Source organism: Anastrepha ludens, chromosome 2 (genome assembly GCF_028408465.1).
Source record: "Anastrepha ludens isolate Willacy chromosome 2, idAnaLude1.1, whole genome shotgun sequence".
NCBI classification, from domain to species: domain Eukaryota; kingdom Metazoa; phylum Arthropoda; class Insecta; order Diptera; family Tephritidae; genus Anastrepha; species Anastrepha ludens.
The window spans coordinates 52,409,255-52,432,598 of NC_071498.1; the positions used below are offsets into that span (position 1 = coordinate 52,409,255).

General features: G+C 36.6%; 1 protein-coding gene across 1 annotated transcript in view; it reads left to right on the forward strand.

Annotated features, from left to right (window-relative positions):
• Positions 1-3,574, forward strand: part of LOC128871113 (serine protease 7) — a 40,052-nt gene extending 36,478 nt beyond the window's left edge. Inside the window, exons 4-5 of the mRNA XM_054113304.1 lie at positions 2,338-2,624; positions 3,023-3,574. Coding sequence (XP_053969279.1) covers positions 2,338-2,624; positions 3,023-3,327 — 592 coding nt within the window. The 3' untranslated portion in view covers positions 3,328-3,574. The remainder of the gene's footprint in view (positions 1-2,337; positions 2,625-3,022) is intronic.
• Positions 3,575-23,344: the final 19,770 nt, after the last annotated feature.

Here is a 23,344-nt window from a genome sequence, read left to right on the forward strand (position 1 = left end):
AAAGTTCCAAAAGTGTAGACGCTTAACTATTTAAGAGTAGTAGTGAATTATGGTGCTAAAATCTCCATGTGGTATCATAAGTACCACCAAGTCAGTAGTTCTAAGGCACTAGTGCCTTCTTAGTGATGAGCAAATAATGAATGTTTATAGCACAGAGCATTGCTTGGGTTATATTGTCAATAGTACTAATGAAAAATGGCACTTCTTTCAGGGCTTACATACTTACATATATGTATGTAATTGGCGCTTATATCCTTTTTGGGTGTTTGGCTCAGCTGCTCCCCCTATTTGTGGTGTGCGTCTTGATGTTGTTCTACAAATGGAGGGACCTATAGTTTTTAAGCCGACTCCGACCGCAAATTTTTTATGAGCAACTTTTTCATGGCAGAAATACACACGAAAGTTTGACATTTTCTGCCGGTGAGCGACCACTATTAGAAAAATGTTTTTATATAATCTTGCTGTTTCATGCAGGGAGATTTGAATTGTTGCGTAGGACACTTCCGAATGGTAGTCACGTACCAACCCATTCGGCTATGGCGGCCAGGGCTTACATGCGCTTAGGAAATACTTTTTGTATCTGTTAAAAGCAACAACTGATAAGTTTTTTTCAGTTTAAGCGTTTAAGTAATATGGTTGATCAATAAATAAATAAAGGGTGAGCAATCTAAAGCTATCGGATTTTAAATTGAAATAAAACCAAGAAAACTCAAATTGAATGGAGAATTTTTATTATTTTTGTGTTGAACCATTCATGACATTTATTTTTTAAAGATAATCCTTTCCAAATGCTGGCCTCATCTGCGCGGTTATCCCACCATACTTAAGCATAATTTTGAATGTTGTTGTTGTTGTTGAGGTGGTTGAACATTTCCACTGAAATACTCCTAATTAGTGACCACCACCGTTTGACTACCACTATCTCGTGTGATGATGTATTTTTTTTTTTTTTGTCTCCAAGTCAGATCAATTTAGTGAGGTCCAAGTGTAACAGAAAATCCTTTATCTCGATGTCTGAGATCTCTTTTATTTGCTGTAGGAAAGGCTTACCGAAGGATCGGAGTCGTGCCCTGGCTAGTCCCGGACATTCACATAAATAGTGAATTCACATTCCGCTTGACAGCTTCTGCAGATAGGATTGAAGGGTAGATTGAGTCTAGCCAATTTTGAATGACTTGCTGGAGGAGTTTGGTCGGTATCTCGTGACTTACTTTAGTACTATAAAGTTGGCTTCCAATGCCTCAGTAGAAATCGATTTATCCAGAAGGCGTTCAGACTTTACATGACCCCACAAATAAAAGTCCAAAAGTGCGATATCACCCGATCTTGCTGGGCAATTCACTAGGTCGAGATGAAAGTTAAACTGCTCACCGAAACGACGATGCAGTAAATCCATTCTTTCACGGGGTGAATGGCAAGTAGCGCCATCTTGTTAGAACCAAATGTCGTGAAGAGCACGGGCTTCAATTTCCGGCATCTAAAAGTCGTTTACCATGGCGCGATATCGTTCGCCATTCACTGTTACAATGGCGCCTCGTTTTTGAAGAAATATTGGCTGATGATTCATCCAGCCCATAGGCTTTACCAAACGGTTGGTCTGAATGTATGCAATAACTGTTCTGAAATAGCTTCCGATTGCTTTTCAGCCTAACTGTGGCAATTTTGTTTATTGATGTATGGATTAAGCCAAAAATGCGCCTAAGTTGGTCTGAGCGCGCGATGAGCCCTTTTGAATTGTATGGTTTCTAAACCTTTTTTAGGCATAAGACTTCCATGATGAAACATCAATGAATACAAAAAAAAAAATATGTATTTAGTGTGACAATAGTCACAGCTGAACTGTTAAAAAACCCTATTGAAAAAAGTACCTCCAATCTGAGCACCCTTAATATTTTCATTGCAATTCTTTTGCTACTCTTTCCACATATGGGCGCAATCAGATTTTTTATCTCTACTTTAACTGTCAATAAAACCCCCTCTGCAACATTCACTTACTCAGTTTTACAATCTGCTTTCAACCGGTTTAGCTTAAAATATTTCAACATACCTTCATTTTGTACTGTTTATATTCTTTTATTTCATCCATAGTATTTACATTGCGTTCACACATCATTTGGCGCATTTTCCAACATTCACTTAAATTTTAATTTATTTATTATGTAATTTTTTTCTCTTCCCTCATGTGGAACTGCACAAATTTTCGATCCTTTGCATTTCACCGCCATCGTTCTGTTAACCTGTGAATACGAAAAACCCACAAACCACCAACCTATCGCTGTCATCTGCAACCGATGTCAAACCGGAAAATTCGCTATCCACAATTCGCACAATCTGCAGCTCCACCATTCATCTGGGCGAGTATGATATTAGTACAGAAATCGATTGCATACGAGAGGACTGCAACAAAGAAGTTGTAAAATTGGGATACGAACAGGTGATACCGCATCCACAGTACCAGCCCAACAACAATAACCGTCATCATGATATTGCGCTGATACGAATGGCAGAGGACGTGACATATACGGATTTCATTAGGCCAGTTTGCTTGCCGATGGCGAGCAGCCGTCAGGCCATAAACGTGGGTGAGCTGCTCACAGTAGCAGGTTGGGGGCGCACATTACTGGGTAAGTTTGTGAGTAATCGTGTGACAATATAAGTAAGTAAGTAAGTAAGAATATAAAATAAGTAGGTAGGCAAGTAGTAGGTAGGTGAGTAAGAGTAGTGAATTGAAAAGAGGCGTACGCGTGCGTTATGGTACATTGCCAATATGGGACGATATGCTGGTTGCGCTATGCAAGTACACTCGTACACCGCCGGCCAGCTCACACACAAATATTGATTCAGCCCATTTTATGTAGTAATTTTTTATTTTATGCGTATTTTCATTGTTCGATGTGCCATCTTATGTAATGTTTGTTTGTTCTTCTCTTCTTTTCCCATTTTTTCTTTTGCGTCTTCTTCATTTTCCTTCATCGGACTTTGACTGACTCACTCTTTGCTCACTCACGCTTGAGGTATATAGCACGTCAGAGCAATGTGAAGCAGGAATTGGCCGTACCGGTTGTGGATCACGATGAATGTGCACGTAAATTTTCATCACGAAATGTCAATCTGATTACATCGCAGCTCTGTGCGGGCGGTGAATTTTCCAAGGATAGTTGTGATGGTGATTCTGGTGGTCCACTGATGCGTCAAAGTGCCCGAAATCGTTGGTACCTAGAGGGTGTTGTATCTTTTGGCAATCGTTGCGGTCTGGAGGGTTGGCCTGCGGTATATACACGTGTTGCTGATTATGTAGATTGGATTGAGCAGGCTCTGAGGCCGTAGATTATGCAGTGTGATGGGTAAAGCAGGGCAACAAGACGGCGGTCAATATGTTTTGCTGCTGCGATTGGTTGGAAGTTGTAAATGTATGTAGTCTGTCGTTTTGCATTTACGGCTTATTGAAATGTCAGTTGTTAATAAGATAAACATAAATATGTATTTAAGTTTGTAGTAAAAATGAATTAAAAAATGTTAAATCAATAAAAATTGAATGAATATTGTGCGACGCAATTACGTGAGAGCATTAACACCTAGAGCGTCGGGCGCCCAGGGGTTAACAGAGTGGTACAGCGTTCCAACGGAAGTGACAAGCTATCATTTACGAAAGCAATAATAAGGCGTGGGAATGGTTATTGGATTTCTGTTATGACGCACAAAAGACAGATATGAAAATGTGATTGCCTGCAGAAAATTAAAAAGGGAATATTTACGCTCAAACTCTCCCAAAATTAATTACGCTCGATGCGCAGCTTGCGGGTCATGAAAGGAGTTATGGTTTTCTGTTCATGTTTTTCTTCCCAAAGTAGACATCTGTAAAGCTTCAAATAAATAAAATGTAATTTCAATAACGCCCATTTAAAAAAACCATCTGCCGTTTGGAGGTGCCACAAAATTGTAAGTTCCGCCACTTGTGGAATAGCATCCAGACGGGAGTCAGAAATTGGAAGTGTATGTAAGGAATTGGAGGACGATGTAAGCGCTAATTATTTATACAATATAAAAGGCCTTTCAAAAGTGACGCTTGAATGTCAGTAAGGCATAATTTCTCGACGTTACCTTCTTCATGTCTTTGAGATTTTTAAAGTAAGCAGATGTGGAAATTTACGCGATAGAACAATGCATTCAAAGTATTGACTATTTAAATTGATTGTATAAATTAGTGATAGTATGAAAATGGATGAATGAATGAATATGATCTTTAAAAAGAACATATCCCAAAAACTTTTTCTTTTTTTGGCACAAATAATCACACGAATGAGTAGACAATTCAAAATTAGTTGAAAAAGTTTCAAGAAACGGGTTCTACCGAAGATAGAAAAACGACTGAGAGAGCAAAAACTAGATTTTCTGTTGAGAATATTACTGCTGCAGCGAAAAGTGTTGCTGGACAACCTTCACCATCGATATTGGGACTTCTCCACAATTTGGCATTCATGAATTGACTGTTTGGTAGATTTTATATGTAGATGTGCTCATGGTGGTCGATTAGATGATGCAATTTTTCAGGAATTATTTGATTGTTAAGTACCGTATTTTGATAATAGTGAAACCTGAAAGAATGTTAATTTTTAAATGCTTTTTTTTAAACAACATCGAGTAAACAATGGAGCAAAATAATATTTTTTTAATTTGTAAAACAGGTATTCAAAACAAAATTGGATGGTTCGTTTTGTGGCATCTTATATAATTAGTGGGCAATTTCACAGCCGTAGTTAAATTTTTGATTTTAAATTCATTTGGTTTTAAATTGGTGGCTAACGTGAAAACCAGAAAAATACTCGACTTTTATGATGTGATCTTAATTTTGAGATGACATTCATTTCATTATACAGAAACAAACAGGCTGTACATGAAACATTTATGCATCTAGAATCATCTGCTAGGATGAAAGGACTTATCATCACCGAAGAAAAAACTAAATATATGGAAGGTGACGCGCGCAACGCAATACATAGCTTATGGTAGTAGCCCGGTGTGACGGGTTCAAAAAAATTTTTTTTTTTACATTTTTCGGAAGAAAAACATCTTAAAGATATACTCGTACTATACAAATTTCAGACAGAAATTTTTTTTTTATTTTTAAAGTTATATAGTTAAGAAGTTTGTTAAATGTTTCAGAATTTTATGCTACTGAATGATACCCTTTTTTCTTTTATTTTTCATAAAAATTGGACGTGATTGACAACTAATTTCGCCCATCTAAATCCAATACACTCTGATATGCACAACTGCAAATAAAAATAAACAACCAAGAGTATTTACTTATGTATATAAATCATCATTTTTAAAGTTATAGCTAAAATAAGAGAGCGCGCCGTAGTGTGTATGAAAGCGTGTGACACGCCAGCAGCAGCTGCTCTGACCGTACCCTGTTTTATTATCCGGTATACAATACGTATACCCAGGTATAACCCAGGTATACCCAGGTATACGTATAGTACCAAAAAATTCGACTTACAAAGACAAAATAATATATAAGAATTTGGTACAATATACTGATCTGTACCATCGAGCAGTTCATCAGTAAACGTTTTGCACTCGATGAATACACACTGCTCTGAAATGGGAAACAAGCGCTTCAGAATAAGGGCGAAAGAAAGAGATGATTTAAGGGGAATCAATTTACTGCAGAAGCTGATACTGATTTTGTGAGTACAAGCGCAAAAAAACAGAAAGATAACAGTGATTTTGAAGTAAACCATGGCTCTAGTTTCAAGTACGTTTTAATCACTGTGCATGGCATTTTGCTCCGAAGCATACTTTTACTGGGAAAAACGTTCTGGAAATTGCTACTTATACCGCCGCTGGCATCTTTAATGAGGGTTTTCTACCTGTACTCAAGGTTATGGAGACAATGGGCGTTACATTAGGACAAACAGCCAGGGACTACGCTGACGATGTTGACAATGCACGGATTTTGAGGGCAGAGAAAACAGAATAATTTTTTTATAAAAAATCTGTTGTCGAAACTTTAAACGCGTTTTTCTCAAAACCATGTTTTCGAAATTTGGGGGAATCACTGACTCAAAACTATTCAACCGATTTGGCTAAAAATTTAGCTCGTTATTCCAGACACACATGTCTAGATCCCGGACCTTTAAAATATTAAATTTTTTAATAATAACCTATTTAATTTAAACAATTTATGAAGAAAAAAAATTAGATTTTGACAACTTTTTTCACAAGCCCGCCATTTTGTTTTTGTTTTTTTTTATTTTTATGTATATTTTAGGTTCATGACCTAAAACAAAGTCTACAGAATAAGAAACTCTTTGAATTTTTTATTTCATATGACTTTGGAAGGATGTGTCTTTCCCCGAACCAACTCATCTTTTTTTTAAGGACTCCACTTTGACGTCAAAAATTTTAAACAAATGAATTTAAAATTAACTTTAAAAAGTTTTTTTTTACAATATATACTTCAAAACACCTATAAAAATATGTAAAAACTTTAAAACGATCGCATTTTACTTTCTTTTCAAAAAATATTCATGAAAAAACGTCGAAATTTAGGTCATTGCACCGGACTACTTATAAATCATCAGCTATAGTTTTGAAATATTTAATGAGTTTAGGTACCTTGGAGCTGTGCTGAGCGCACAGAAAGATACGTCTATTGCCATACAAGACAGGACAGAAGCTGCAAGTAAATCGTACTGCGCACATACAAACTGATTAAGTCGAGATTACTTTCTAGAAACCAGGAACTATGAATATACAAAACTGTCATAAGACCCACTTCCACATATGGGTGCAACGTCTGGAGGCTGAAATTCAATGATAATTATTAGGTGCGCAACTAAGTTCCCGCTGTCTGTCAATAGATGCCGCCAGCAGTGTGTGCTAGTTGATTCCAACAAAACCTAAACGTCATAAACCAAGCTTAGATATATGGTAAACAAAGTGATTCGACACATTAGTGATTTTGTTTTGGTATCAAATACTTTTGGTTTTGTGAAAATTTCTGATTTTGTGCCGAATAATCGTCATTTGCGGGAAGTGTTGATTTTCCACTTTCATTCGAAAAAACGGCGGCTGAAGCGCATCGAGAGCTATCATACAAAAAGTTTATGGAGATGCTGTTTTAAGTGAAACAACGTGCCGAGATTCGTTCCGTCGCTTCAAACACGGCGATTTTAATGTTGACAACCGTCCGCGTGAAGGAAGACCAAAAACCTTCGAAGACGCTGAATTGGAGGCATTGCTCAATGAGGATCCGTGTCAAACGCAAGAAGAGCTTGCTTTAGTATTAGGAGTTACCCGCCAATCCATTTCCATGCGATTGCATGCTTTGAGAATGGTTCAGAAACAGGGGACTTGGGTTCCTTATGAGTTAAAACCAAGGGATGTTGAACGTCGTTTTTTCGCCCGTGAATGACTGCTCCATCGGCAAAAGAGGAAGGGGTTTCTTCATCGCATAGTTATAGGTCATGAAAAACGGATTCATTAATGCAATCCAAAGGAGAGAAAGTCATGGGAACTGCCCGGTCATGCTTCTACGTCGTCGACTCGGCTGAATATTCACGCTGCGAAGGTTATGCTACGTATTTCTTGGGACCAAGTTGGTGTTATTTATTAGAAACTGTTAAAACCAAGCGAAATCATCACTGGGGATCGGTGTCACTTCAATTGATGCGATTGAGCCAAGCACTGCGCGAGAAGCGGCCGCAATACGCGGAGAGGCATGAAAAAGTGATCCCACAGCATGACAACGCTCGGCCCCATGTTGCAAAACCTGGTGAAACCTATCTGGAAACACTGAAATGGGAAATCCTACCCCACCCGCCATATTTTTGAGATATTGCGCCGTCCGATTATCACCTATTCCGATTGATGGCACATTGTCTAGCTGACCAGCAGCTCCATTCATATGAAGACATCAAAAAATGGCTTGATCCGTGGATAGCCTCAAAAGATGAACAGTTGGTATACGATATCTACCAGAAAGATGGGAAAAAGTAGTAGCCAACAATGGGCAATAATGATTCACTTGTAACCATATTTTTCAGTTGCGCACCTAATAAAATATATAAATTATACTTTAAATAGCTTTTAACCCCATAAACATTGAGTCATACCGCCAATTAGACTAAAGAAATTGTATATGTGTAGAAAATAAATACCTTTAAAGGTGCTGCGCTCAATAAATATTGTATTTACAAGTGTGCCTAAAAATAAATATTCGAGTAATAAGAACGGAATTCAATAATTGAAATTGAAATATTTGTGAATGTGTAAGTATTTTATTCACAATGGTATCTTTAACTCCAATATAGCTGAATGGTTCACATAGGACTAATTCTTGGCCGCCTACTTCAGAAAAATTAAGTAAGCACAAAAATATATTTAACCTCAATATACAATCATACACACATAGGTATGTATGCATGTAGTTAATCAATATTGCCTCCCACACAGTACAGCTGCATACTTGTGGGGTTACGCATACGCACCGTCCCACCTCGGTATATCATTTTGCGCTAAAACTGATCAAAAATTCAATATTCTTTTATGTGTACTTGCTTCGTTCTACTCGGTTTCATTCTCCAGTATCGCGTGTTCGACAAATTCATAAGCTCTCCCATACTCTCACCAAGTAAGTTGTGCTAATTTCATTTATCGCCATAACCCATGGGTATAAGGATATGTGCATATATAGGTGTATTTGCAAGTATCGTCCACATATGTGTTTGTATGCAAATGTTAGACATATGTATGTGCATATCTGATAACACTTAAGTAGATTCGCATTCTGACTTAGAATAGCTGATATATTTACATGTAACAATAAAAAAATACTTTATTATATAACATTTAATGAAAGAATATTGCGGACTATAAATTAGACCCAGACGGGCACTTTGTCATACAACAGAGATGCATGTAAGTACACAAATAATTTTGTTTTTGTATTACAATAGAATAAAAAATAAATGCGTAGAGTGGTATAATTTATTGAAGTCAATGATTAGGTACAGTTGCGGTCAAATAAATAGTGGTGCTTAGGCATAATACGGTAAAGAATTATTTAAATTAATTAAAAATCAAACGCTTCCAAAGGCCGTAAAATAGTTGCGGATATATGTATATAGGAGCATATTTTTTATACTAAGTGAAGTTGAGTGCTTTCGAATGCGCTGAGATTAAAAACAACGAGCAGATCCAGCACAACTGACATACCGAAAAACTGAACGGGAGCGAATTATTCGTACGTGGAAATAGGAATGGAATAATTCTATGAGCTCTTCAAATGGATAAATCGAAAATGGACAGATTGACTTCCACCTGACCCAAGTACTTAGTGGACATGGAAGCTTTAAATCTTATCTGCACAGATTTAAGCCAAACCAAACTGTGCTGCGTTGAACAACTGCGCTGATCTTCATGAAGAGGCAATAGGCCGCTCTCCCTCCCGTGAAGTAATACTTAACGGTTGGCGCGCGGGAGGGAAACATGGTTGGGATGGGTTTTATTGGGTGAGTCAAACCTTTCGGCTTTTGCTTTTCGTCACATCCACAAAGGAAAAAACCTACAACGCACAGGCTGAAAGTATAGCTTCTACGATCATTAGGCTCGCTAGTAGTTGTAATGATTTCACAAACTGATCAGCCCATCGCGGTGACGCGGCTATAAGTAGAACCAATGACCACTTCTCAATACGATCATGTCTTTGCTGTTTTTGGATTGCCAATAGCCGAGAAGGGAAACTTCTTTGACAGTTTTTGTCTTCCCTTCTAATTTTCAAGGCCTGGTCTTGGAAACGTAGGATGGCTTTAAAATTATTACCTTAAAAATACACGCTAAGTTCACTGTGGAACAGCTATGTATATCGGTGAGCTTGGTTGACGGGGTAAAGTCAAGTTTAGTAGCGAACTCCGTACAAGGCCTGACGAACCTACAATTTCAATTAGACTTCCCTCGGGGGCTCCCATGGTTGACTAAACCGCATTTTCACTTAAAAAAGGAAATTGTATAGGAGATTTTGAAAATGTAAAAACGAACTGCTCACTTTTAAATGTGCATACCTCAGCCACTATCGGCAAACAACCATCGCTGGCTGAGGGGGCAGTGAGAAAATGGAATTCGACCGGGTACCCGGTCCTTCCACCGACAAGCCGAAGGAGATGCATATTTTACTTAGCCAGGAGTCGATTGGAATGTCTATCTCCTCGAAACAGGAGATAATTCTTCTGGAACCTGGTCCGGAAGCTAAAAAGACTCATGGTGACAGGGTGAATCTGTTCGGAGCTGGACGCAAGAGACTAAAGGCCTTGCTCGCTAAAGGCATTCCTCTGGAAACAGCTCAGTCCTTCGCGGATAAGCCTTCGATCAGATAGCTTCACATCTACAACGAGTTCCAAGCGGAAGAAGCGTTTCGCACTAGCTGGCAACAAAAAGGCAGCGCACAGCCCCTCCCTCGACTTGCAACTTGATGGAAGGAGTGGAAACCGTAACCAAGGGCAGTCCGTAAATTACTTCAAGAAAGCATCTACATCAATAGTTGCACTTGCCAACAACAGATATTTCAAAATTGTCGTAAGAAATATACAAGTTTTTCCAATAACAGGTGTAATGAATGAATGCATTTCGCTATCGAGAGATGATTAACGATTTTTCATGGCCAAAATTGGATGGTATTGATCCGGAAAACATTTATTTTCAACAAGGCGGCGCCATTGATCTTTTACGGGAAAAGTTTCCGGAACGTGTTATCTCTCGAAGAGGTGATCACAATTGCCCACCGAGATATTGTGATTTCACAACTTGTGACTTTTTTCTTTGGACGTGAAGGAGAAGATCTACGCCAACAGCCCAGGGTCGATTCAAGGCCTCAAGGATGGAATTCGTGAGGCTATCGAGGGCATAGGGTAACCACTTCGCAATTCGGTTATGGAAAATTTTATTAAACAGATATTGTCCTGTAAGCGGCATACCTTCTTCTTTATAATGAAATAAACATCCGACCATTTGTATTAAAAAATAGCATTTTTCTTTGAATATCAAAATAACACCTCTTATTGGAAAACCCTTTATATCTCACTTGATGTGTTTCTTAGGAAAAGTAATATAGAAAAATGTAAATCCATATATTTCATTTATAAATTAAGGTAAAGAACTTATCAGCCGCCCCTCGTATGCAATTACGTGCATTCTACCATAACTTTTGCTGTATATTAAGTAGATATACGGAGAAAATACAATATATTTTAATTAGCAGTCCCGTGGGCGAATTCTTTCTCTCTCTCCAATTGTTCTCTAAATTCTCAAAGGAATTTGCAGAAAACATCAAGAAGCAAAAAATACGAATTAATATGCCGATTGTTAAATATTAAGCTACAGCTATTCACATAGAACTCTGCGGCATAACTGCCCAGCACTTACTCAGCAACTGAGCGAAAGAGCTTGTAAAAGAACGGGCCTCACTTCACTGCGGAGAGGGACATTCTTGCTTTTATAGTTCGTTGTGATCATAACTTGAAAAGGAATTCATTTGAAAGACATTTTATTCGAAAGGCAAATTCATTGAATATAACAACAAATTTACATTTTACAACAACCTAAAAACTTAATATATGTAATATAATTAAAAAAAGAGGGTTTATTTAATTATCAAATATTTATTTTATTCTGTATAATAAAAATAGATTTATGCTTAAAAGTATCAATTTTTGTAAGTGCGTAAAATATATTTATGTATTTTTTATAAGCACATAAATAACAAAGCTCTGCAAATTTTCAATTTTGTTTCCTTCGAATAAATGCAACTGTAGGGGCTCATATTTTTTATTACTTTTATTGAACTTTGTGCATTTTAACTGTCCTAATTTAAAAATTTTTAGATTGTGGTGATTTTTGTTAATTGTAAATGAAGAAGAAAATTTTAAAATATTCCAATATTTTCTATCTTATGTGAATGATGGACTTTATGATTATATTAATTAGAATTATAAAAACATATTTCTTAAAAACCAATAACACTGTGGGACAAAAAAAAAAGTTGCAAAAAAACTTTGGATCGGACATGGTGAGGGTTGTAGCTTATGAAAAACTGAAAAGAATGGTATGTATTAAATTTTGAATACACCCTCAAAATCTCGTTTTAGAGCCAAAAAACCGTTTTTAGGCATATTCATGTACAAAATACATCGTATCTTTGTCATTTTTAGACGAAATTAAAGTTTTTTTTTCATTTTCCAGCTAAAAGTTTAACCTTTCCAACCGTGAAAGAATTTTTTTATTATCTTTTGAATTCATGGAGATAGAGACCAAAAACTTTCAAAAAATTTGATTTTTTTACTTATTTTTCAACTTTGAGACTAGTTGGTAGCTTTAATTTTATATAAAACATCTATTTTCCCTTACTCCATCAAAAGTGTATTTAATTTTGCTTTTAATGACCCCTAATTCGAAAGAATTCGTTAGAAATTATCCAAGGAATTGCGTTTATAAGATTATAGTCACTTTACTAGTTTTACAAGTAATGTGATATTTTTTCTATTCTTACTTCCTCGTATTTTTTTTTTGGATTTTATGCACTTTTCTTTACTTTTTCCACAAAATTATCAGTGTGTAGAGTTTAATAATATGTTTATCTGATTCTATAGAATAATAATAAATTTTCACTCATACTTACGTATGCGCGGTCAAAAATTTGATTACATAGCAAAACTATTCATATATCGATATAAACTATGAAGTTTCATTTCGTTTTTGGCGTGAAAGAATTGTTTGCTGCTATCTTCAATGTTATAAGGAATCAATAAAACGGAACTGTCATTACGTTTATGTGCTAAAGATACAAAAAACGTGTGATCAGAAATGATTTGCGAAAATCGAAATAGCTTTTGCTACATTTGCGGCTGGTTAATAGATAAGAAGCATCGTTTAAATTTTGAAAACAATAAAGCAATGGTTCTAGTGTATAACGACAATGTTTTTCCATCGAAATTGAATGATGTAGAAATACGAGCTTGGAGCAGTTTTGTTTCCTTATGTCAGAATTTTCGTGGCAACAATAGAAGTCATGATTACAAAGCAATCGTAAAGGAATTTTTAAGTGCTTATGGTGCAATGGGATGCAACATGTCCATAAAAATTAATTTTTTGCACTCACATTTAGATTTCTTTCCTGAAAATCTTGGACAAACGAGTGACGAGCAAGGGGAAAGATTCCATCAGGAAATGACAGCCGTTGAAAAACGTTTTCAGGGGAAAAGCACTATTAATATGCTTTCAGAGTATTGTTGGTCGCTCAAACGCGAAGAAGACGGTTCAAAGTTAAAGAGAAAAAGATTAAATAAGCATTTTTAAATTTTGAAAGATTAAAATGTACTAATTTCATCATTGTCAAAAATATTTTGTGTTATTGAATATTGTTAGATAATTTAATAGATTAAAATGGTTTATGGAATTAATAAATTTTATAGTTTCTATATAACGAAAATATTTATTATTATTCTATTGTATAATATCAGATAAACATATTATTAAACTCTACACACTGATAATTTTGTGGAAAAAGTATAGAAAAGTGCATAAAATCCAAAAAAAAAAATACGAGGAAGTAAGAATAGAAAAAATATCACATTACTTGTAAAACTAGTAAAGTGACTATAATCTTATAAACGCAATTCCTTGGATAATTTCTAACGAATTCTTTCGAATTAGGGGTCATTAAAAGCAAAATTAAATACACTTTTGATGGAGTAAGGGAAAATAGATGTTTTATATAAAATTAAAGCTACCAACTAGTCTCAAAGTTGAAAAATAAGTAAAAAAATCAAATTTTTTGAAAGTTTTTGGTCTCTATCTCCATGAATTCAAAAGATAATAAAAAAATTCTTTCACGGTTGGAAAGGTTAAACTTTTAGCTGGAAAATGAAAAAAAAACTTTAATTTCGTCTAAAAATGACAAAGATACGATGTATTTTGTACATGAATATGCCTAAAAACGGTTTTTTGGCTCTAAAACGAGATTTTGAGGGTGTATTCAAAATTTAATACATACCATTCTTTTCAGTTTTTCATAAGCTACAACCCTCACCATGTCCGATCCAAAGTTTTTTTGCAACTTTTTTTTTTGTACCACAGTGTAATTAGTTATTTCCTTAAGCGATTAAGTATTTCCGAAGACAAATTTTGCGCTCAACAGGGAATCAGAGCGTTTTTGAGAGTTTTTGAATAATGAATAGAATAAACTTACGTCTTCTTCCATTGCAGTGCTACTTCATGTTCTGTTATTTGAAAAGGAAAAAAAAACAACTAAAGGTAGAACCACAAACAATGATTCAATCGAATGAATCATGTTACTTTGACATTCCTCGTGTTATAACTGATACCTCTCTCTGTACGCGAAAGGAAAGGAAAAGTATTTTGTGGGAGAAGAGTGAACTTCATTCCCTCTCAACTCTTGGTAACATTTGTTGTCGATTGAATGTTGATCGTCTGCTGAGCCGAATCAACGCTAACATCGGTAATCGCACTGAATCATACTGTGTGCAAAAACAAAAAAAACGAATGAGACAAATGTTTATGTTTATATTGAGATTAAAGGAGCCAAATGTGCAAAAGCATTATATTTTTCACTCTCTGTTCATATCCGAATATGTATGTAGGTCGCGTTTTAAAAATTAGATCTAAAGCAAAAAATATTTTTTTCTTGGGGAAAATAATCATAAAAAATCAATCTATAAAAATTTTTAAATTTTGAGTAAAACGTTTGAAGTTTTGATGAAAATTTTCTGAATTTTTATATATTTTTTACAAAGTTTTAACGCTTGAGTTATATGTTTTTTGTTGTAAATTGAATTATATTTGAATTAAAAAAAAACTAAAACTAACAAAAAAAAACACAGATTGTCAAAACTATTGAAAATGTTGTGGTGCAACAGCTTTTAAGCATGTGGTTAGGATTAACTGGTTTAAATTAATCATTTCTCCAGTTCATCTTCAGCCAAAGAGCAATGCAACGAGTACTCACATACTGGCCTGACTAAACGATTTCTATGATTTTATCAAAAACGGTTACCTTATCAAAGTGGGCCCCAACTTCGACATTAATATGAGCAGCATGGAATCGTTGAAACTATCCCCGCCGTTGCTGTGCTGTTGCATTCTATACTGTTTGAGACTCATATAAAGGGTGATTTTTTAAGAGCTATGGAAAAGCTTTTCAAAAAAACACAAGTAAAATTCAGAAAAATTCATGAAATTTTTATTTAAATTGATAGTACAGTCCATATAACTTAATGTTTGAAGATTATTTCATGCAAATGTTGACCGCGACTGCGCTTCAAATGGTCCATCCGCTTAGTCCAATTTTGGCATACTCTTTCCAATGTTTCGGCCGGTATCTCACATATAAATGCTTTAATGTTGTCTTACAATGCGTTAATTGAAGCAGGTTTGTCTGAATAGACATGGGCTTTAACATAGCCCCACAAAAAATAATCTAAAGGCGTTATATGCACGATCTGGGTGGCCAATTGACAGGTCCCGAACGTGAAATGAAATGTTCACCGAACTCGCCTCTCAACAAGTCCATTATTAAGCGTGCTGTGTGGCATGTGGCACCGTCTTGCTGAAACTACATATCATGCAAGTCAAGCTCTTGCATTTTGGGCAAAAAAAAGTTGGATATCATTTCACGGTAGCGTTCACCATTCACAGTTACGTTACGATTCGCAGTATCTTTGAAGAAGTACGGTCCAATGATACCTCCAGCCCATAACCGCACCAAACTCTGACCTTTTCTGGATACATTGGTAGCTCTTGCAATTCTTCTGGCTGATCTTCACTCCAAAATCGACAATTCTGCTTATTTACCTACCCATTGACCCAAAAACGAGCTTCGTCGCTGAAGACAATTTTTCGATAAAAAAGTGGATCTTCGGCCAACTTTCCAAGAGCCCATTCACCAAAAATTCTGCGTTGCGGTAGGTCGTTCGGCTTCAATTCTTGCACCAGCTGTATTTTGAAAGGCTTCACACTTAAATCCTTTCGCAAAATTTTCCACAGGGGCCCAATTGCTGCGAACGGCGACGAATCGATAATTGGTGGTCATCATTAACACTGGCCGATACAGCTGCGATATTTTCTTTAGTTCGCACTCTACGTAAGCGTGTTGGTGGTTTGATGTCGAGTAATGTAAATTGGGTTCTAAATTTAGTCACATAAAGCTGGAATAGACGCTTCAGTGGGTCGATTAAACTGTCAATAAAATGGAAGAAGCGCGCGATAAACTTTCTTAACAGAACACGCATTTTTACAATAAAATTCAATGATTGCAAGTGCTGTTCGTTTGTAAGACGATTCATGGTTCAGCTTTTGCTCCTCGCATTACGCTTTGAGTGGAAAGTTGCCAAGCGCAGTTTTTCAAATATTTTAGACTTTCAGTCTTTTTAAGTAGGTTTCTTCAAACCCGTTTTTAGTAATATCTGTGATACAAAATTTCAGATATTTCTCCTTCCTTCAGCTAAAACAGCTGCAAATTATTCAAATTCTACAACGTTGATGAAAAGTTGTGTATTCTTTGAGAATTATCACATTCTCGATAAGTACAGGGTTGGCCATATTAAACTGACCCATGTGATTATTAAAAAAATATGGAAAAAGAAACATTTTTTTGTGTTTCATTGTGAAAAACATTTAATTTAGTTCAAGGGGATTCGTTTACATCACTTTTTGAATATGATATCGCGCAAGTGGTCGCCCTTAGCTCGTATAGCGTAATGTGCCCGTTTTTCGGCGTTTTCCATAGTTTTGGCCAGCGTCTCGGCCGATATGGCGGCTATTTCCCGTCGGATATTGGCCTTAAGTGCGCCTAGTGTCTTTGGCTTGTTGACGTAAACCTTAGATTTCAAATAGCCCCAAAGAAAAAAGTCCGGTGGCGTCAAATCCGGTGATCGTGGCGGCCAGACAAAATCGCCGCTTTTTGATATCAAACGGGCAGGGAACAAAGTCTTCAATAAGTTGACGGTGGCTCGTGCTGTGTGTGGTGGTGCGCCATCTTGCTGAAACCAGAAGTGCTCCATACCATTTTCACGAACAATCGGCATCACAAAATCGGTTATCATGGCCCGATAACGCTCTTGATTGACGGTCAATGGTTGGTGTTGACCATTTTCAAAGAAGAACGGCCCAATGACCATATCAGCGCAAATGCCACACCAGACTGTAACTTTTTGGTCGTGGAGAGGTACCTCTTCAATAATTTGAGGGTTTTCAGTGGCGTAGAAACGGCAATTTTGCTTATTTACGGTTCCGTTCAAGGAGAAATGGGCCTCATCACTTATAATGATTTGATGACGTTGCGTTTTTACAATCGAGAAGGAATTTTGAATGTACAGCTGAACAATTTCAGCGCGTTCTATTGGGGTGTACTGTTTCATGGTATAAATCTCCTTCGACTGACGCTTCCAACGCGGTATGTCATTAGCTGATCTGAAATTACAGTAAAAAGTTATAGGGTTACTCAATGGGTCAGTTTAATATGGCCAACCCTGTATTTGAGACTTCCCAAAGTTCCTTATCACTGAATATAAACGATCTGAAGTAGAAGAGGTAGTTCGATATTTAAGGAAACGGTGCATTTTTTGCTTTTCTTACTTCTTGTCTTAAAGTAGATGCTTTCATAAAAAATGGGCCAAGGAACATTTCACTCCAAGCAGGAGTGAGAAATTAATTTAATTGGAGTGAGGAAATTAATTTAAGATATCAAATAACTTTAAAATATATGATCAACCTGATCCGAGTTAAGACCTTTAGACCCCGTATATAATGAAAAATGAACACAACTTTTCAGTAAATCTTCATCTGTAACTAAGTGAACTAAGTCAAATGGTTTTCCTTATCATCTTGTTAACCCTAAATTGACCGCATTATACACACTTTTTATACTTCCCCGTAATTGTAATGAGCGAACGTAGCGCAAAGTAGCCTAATTAAAACTCTAACAAGCCAGCGCAAGAATATTTCATGCTAAACTTTTCGTCAACGTGACCTTGCTTTATTTTAGTTAAAGTAAACTTAGCGAGCGTTTTGCTGTTACAAAAAAAAAAAAATTTGTAAATTTACAGACACTATTAGCAACAGCTTCTTCCATACAAACATAAATATCGTACGTATACACGCACATTTCGGTATATCTGCGCATAGCATATACATGGACACACATAGCATACATATAATTTAGCCCAGAAAGTTGAAACATTTTTTACACTCGGTAGAAACTCAATCAACAGAAAATACATTGCTTGCTTTTGCTTTGCCTTTTTGAGTTAATTTGAAGTTTTTTTTTTTTATAATTTGTTTTGCTTCTCCATGCTGTGCTCTACTGCATTGTTAAGTAGCGTTTTCGTTTTATACTGCTAGTTAGAATTTACGTGCTTTTAATTTCTTATATGGGGCTACCTATTCGAATTTTTAATTTTTTCGTATTTTGCTTCTACTTTATTCTCTTTTCTATTTTTGGCAACTCAAATGCACACTAAATCCGCTTACGTGCAAAAGCTTTGACTTGCTATGCTGCAGGTAAGTGTATAAATTTTACTATACTTTTTTGTCTAAATTTATTTGTATGTATGTGTGTATGCATGTACATCTAGTGGAGTACGAATTGACTTCTAAGGCAAAAGTTCGTAGCTCAAAGGAATTTTTTGTTTTTGGGACGAGCCAAGAAAGTGAGTTACTCACTTTGTTGTATAAAATATTTCTAGAGTAACAACTTTTAAGTGCATCATTTAATAATGGACTAGAAAAAACGAGATATTTAAATATGTGTAATTAAGTGAGCAAATAAAAGAAGTAGAAGACTGCACTGAAGTGGAGAAGGTCAGCCCGGCTAAGTCGATCTGATTTATAATACCCTGACCGGCTTACTAAACACGCGTTGGTCTCTTCTGTTTTGTTATTGCTTCTATTATTGTTGGGTTTCCGCTGTAGCTGCTCCATGCGGATGTGCGCTGATGCTCATCTACATACATACTTACACATTTCCCGACAAGTAGCAGGCAGGCAAAAGTTAATTAGATTTACGCGCCTTGAGCGAAGATAGTTGAAAGGCATACATACACACAGACAAAATGCAACAAAAGCTACATATGTATTGGGTGTTTTTTTTTAAGAGCTGGAGAACTTCAAATAATAATACAAAACAGAAATATTGTTGAAGTGAATTTTTTATTATAATCTGGTAGATAATTTCATGGGATTTATTTTTTTAATGTCTTTTCCGTCAGTCCACTTTTTGACTACTTTTTCCAATAAATCTGGCCGTTTGGCGTAAATGGTGGCTTGAGTATTGCAATAAATCGATGGTTGAGCGCGAAGTATGACAAACTGCACCGTTTTGTTAGAACCATTGTCGTAGATATTTAGCTGATTCTGCTAGATCTATTAATAGACACTTTTGTAAGAGAAGGCTTGACAATAGGGGATAAAGAGTACTCTCTGGTAGCCTTCTTAGACACAGAGGGCGCTTTTAACAGCATCATACCAGGGCCATAATAAACGCGATGACTGATTTGGGTATCGCCGCGGGATTTGCGACATTTATCGAATGGGTCTCTGGACGATACGCAGATCCGTCGGAGGAGTACCCCTCAGGGCAGTGTACAGGGTTTGATTGAAAGGTAATGAGCCTTATTTTTTTTAAGCAGTTTTATTAAACCTCTTGGCTGATATAACTAATATTCTTCAAAATAGGACCCTTGAGCGTCAATACACCGCTGGTAGCGGTCCTTCTACTGCAGGAAACATTTTTTTAACTAATCCGCCGGAATCGCGTTCAATTCGGCTGTCGCAGTTTTTTGGGTCGTGGCGACTGGCTCGTGTGCCACTCCGCACTCTCTCTCTTGCCCTCAGAATCGTACTCAAAGCACCAGGATTCATCTCCTGTGATACAATTGTCTAAAGTATTATCCTGTTCGTCACTTTCCAATACTTCACGAAACTTTTCCACAGGCAATTGCTTTTGTTCATCAGTCAAAACCTTTGGAACCAATTCGGCACACACTTTGTGCATTTCAAGTTTTCCGGTCACGATTTCCCGCACATTGTAATAAGTTAAATTTAACTCTTCACTGATCTCACGTAGACTAGCACTAGTCAATATTCAAAAATTCACGGTTCACATCTTCGTCTGTTTGCGTCGTCGAAGGACTTCCTTGAACGACTTGTGCCACCGTTTTACCTGGGCACTGGACAGAGATTGGTCCCCGTAAGCCTCCTTGAGTAGCCCAATGGTTTCGGTACTCGTTTTGTTTAGCTTTACGCAAAATTTGATCGAGTAACGTTGCTCCAACGATCGCTGCATTTTCGCCACCGCAAAATCCTAACACACTTTTAAAACAGCTTTCACGTGCGGAGCGATGTTGACTGCACCGCTGTTGCCAGCGAACTGGGACCGGTTTCTAGTGGAAGGGGGAGGTCCAACGATCATTTTCCCAACCAGCCGATTCGGTTGATCGCTTGGCACACGCTCCGCGCGGGAAGGCTCATTACCTTTCAATCAAACCTGTACTTTCTCCTCTGCTGTGAATTCTGGTAATGAACCGATTGTTACGAAACCTAGAGGAGTGGAGGACACTTGTGGTGGCCTACGCAGACGATGTTGCAATAAAAATTAGAGGAAAATTCCCAAATACCCTCTGTAATATAATGCAAAATGCTGTGAGCGATTCCGGTGGGCTGAATGAAGTGGTCTCGGTGTAAATCACAACAAAACACAACTAATATTATTCACTATGAAACACTGGGTACCAGTTATAAATCTCCCCACCCTTGGTGGAATTACACTGTTAGTCGGGGAAGAAGCAAACTGTCTAGGACTAATATTAGATAGGAAGCTTTTGTGAAAGCAAACGATAGATGATAGAGTAAGGAAAGTAGTCACAACACCATATACTATACATGCAAAAGAATTGGGAGAGCAAATTGGTGCTTAATCCGAAAAAACTATTGTAAAACGTTTAGAAAGTATTCAAGCGGAAAAATCGGCACTCAAGGTAAGATAATCTTTTCACTTAGCCACTGACAGGAAGGGTCATGCAAAATCACTAGATGAATATCTCTTCTTGTACCAAACAACAGACTTTTGTAACTCATAAGAGCTGCACTTAAATACATACTTTACAACAACTTTCCCATCGAGAGAAGATTGGGACAATGGGGTAAAGGACAATAGATGTAGAATCAGTATCTATACTGATGGTTCCAAGCTCAATAAATACGTAGGCGGAGGCTTTCACTCTGGAGAGATGAGTGCTAGCATTTCACTTCCGGCTACCGAATCATTCATGCTGGAATTCTGGCTCTCAGGGAAAACCTGTTGGTCTTAAAGAAAGTGTACTCACCACAAGAGAAATAAATATATATTCAGATAGCCAATCGGCCTTGAAATCACCACAATCAGCCTATATTACCTCGAGGACAGTAAAAGAATGCATCGACGTTTTGAGAGAACTATCATAGTACTTTACAATAAATCTGCTCTGAGTACCCGGTTACATAGGCATAGAAGGTAATTACAGATGACATAGCGAAATTGGTTACCACATTACCGATCCAACCAGATAAAGCGGGTATACTTACACCTCTAGCAACACCATTAAATCGTGCAACGTGCTATGGACCCTGACCTGTGCAACAAATAAGACGGTGGGGCCGGAATGGAATATGGGAAGTACAAACTGTTGAAACTTAACAGGAAGGACGTGAGAAATACTTTTGGTGTTCTAACAGGGCATTGTCTTATAGGCAGGCATACCAACAGACTGAGAGCAACCTAGCTGTATAAAACGTTCTATTCGGGTGTATGGCTCTTTGAAGAAGAAGGTTTAATATTCAAAGAAAAAGTTTTTCGAATAATATGGCAGAAGTAGCCAATTTAAAATTAACAAAACTTTTTAGATATATTAAAGCCACAGGTTGGTTGAATGATGACAGGGTAGAAGGAAAAGGGGAGATAGGCCTGGTGGTATCACAATGGGTTTGTCAATTGGCAACTACTATATTTACCTACCCTACATAGCTGATTCCTTTTCTGGAAACAAGAATTCAGTCATCATAGCTTGGTAGCACTCGCCATTCGCCGGCGGCTCCTTCCTCATTTCGAAGGAAATAAGGGCCGATGATGCCGCCAGTGTAAACCATACGTAAAATTGACGAAGTAGATACCCATGATGACTTGTCAAACCTTAATGAAGAGAAATGTCAACACAGTTTGCCCTCTCAGCCGCTAAGCCATAGTTATCGATATCAATAGTTCTCGTCTAACTAAAAAAAAAACACCCGATACGAGGCAGACAATATTAAATACATGCCCATGTACAGTGAATCAAAGAAGTGGTCACAAGAAGTGCTTAGTTTGTATTGCTACATATAATATATTAATTTCATATTATAATTTTAATACAAATTTGATAATAACACTGCCCAACACTGCCCCTCGACATAAACAAATGGTTATAATTATGCAAGTGGATGTCTCTAGGATTAAATTTGCCGAAGACAGACTCTTAGAGGTTGTGAAGTTTTTTACAGCCGATTAAAGTTTTAAAAATTTGGGTGAGTAGCTGAGCGAAAATATCCTAAGACTTCAATAATAGAGTTTAAAATGGAATTATGTTTGTATCATATTTTATCCCTTTGCCAGCTACCTAAATATCCACTTTTGACACTTTCTTAAAAGAATCATACTGATACTCGTATTTCCTCACAAAGGCCGTTGGAGGGTTAAAGTGTGTCACACAAATTTTTCACAGACTATTTTATAAGACGAAAAACTCTTATGGGTTATGAGGAATGCATATGGAAACTTTGCTTAAACTAATGTTTGCCCCTGTGGATTTACTGTACGTTCACGAGTTAGACCAAATGAGGGTATAATATGAATGACCGTGTACTTTATTGTTACTACGAAGGAGCTAATAAAGATGTGTAATTGCTTATAATTATTGAAAGTAATACATTAATTTCTTCGTTAATAAATGCACTCAAAGAATATTAACAAACATCTTTAATTTTGTTGTAAAATTATGCAATAAAAAATTGTTAAAATTAAAAAATTGATAAAAAAAGCACTTTCTCCAGGTTTAATCAAATAAAAATCACAACTAACCAGTTTGAATAATTACTTGTTGTAAATAATTTGAAAGGTCTGACAATATCCTTTTCAAAACATATAAAATATTGAAAATCGGTGAAAAAATGTCTGAGATATCCGTAGATTACCGCGCAAAGTCTGAAAACACGGTTTTTTATAAATAAATAAAAATTGGAGGGTACAAAAAATATAACA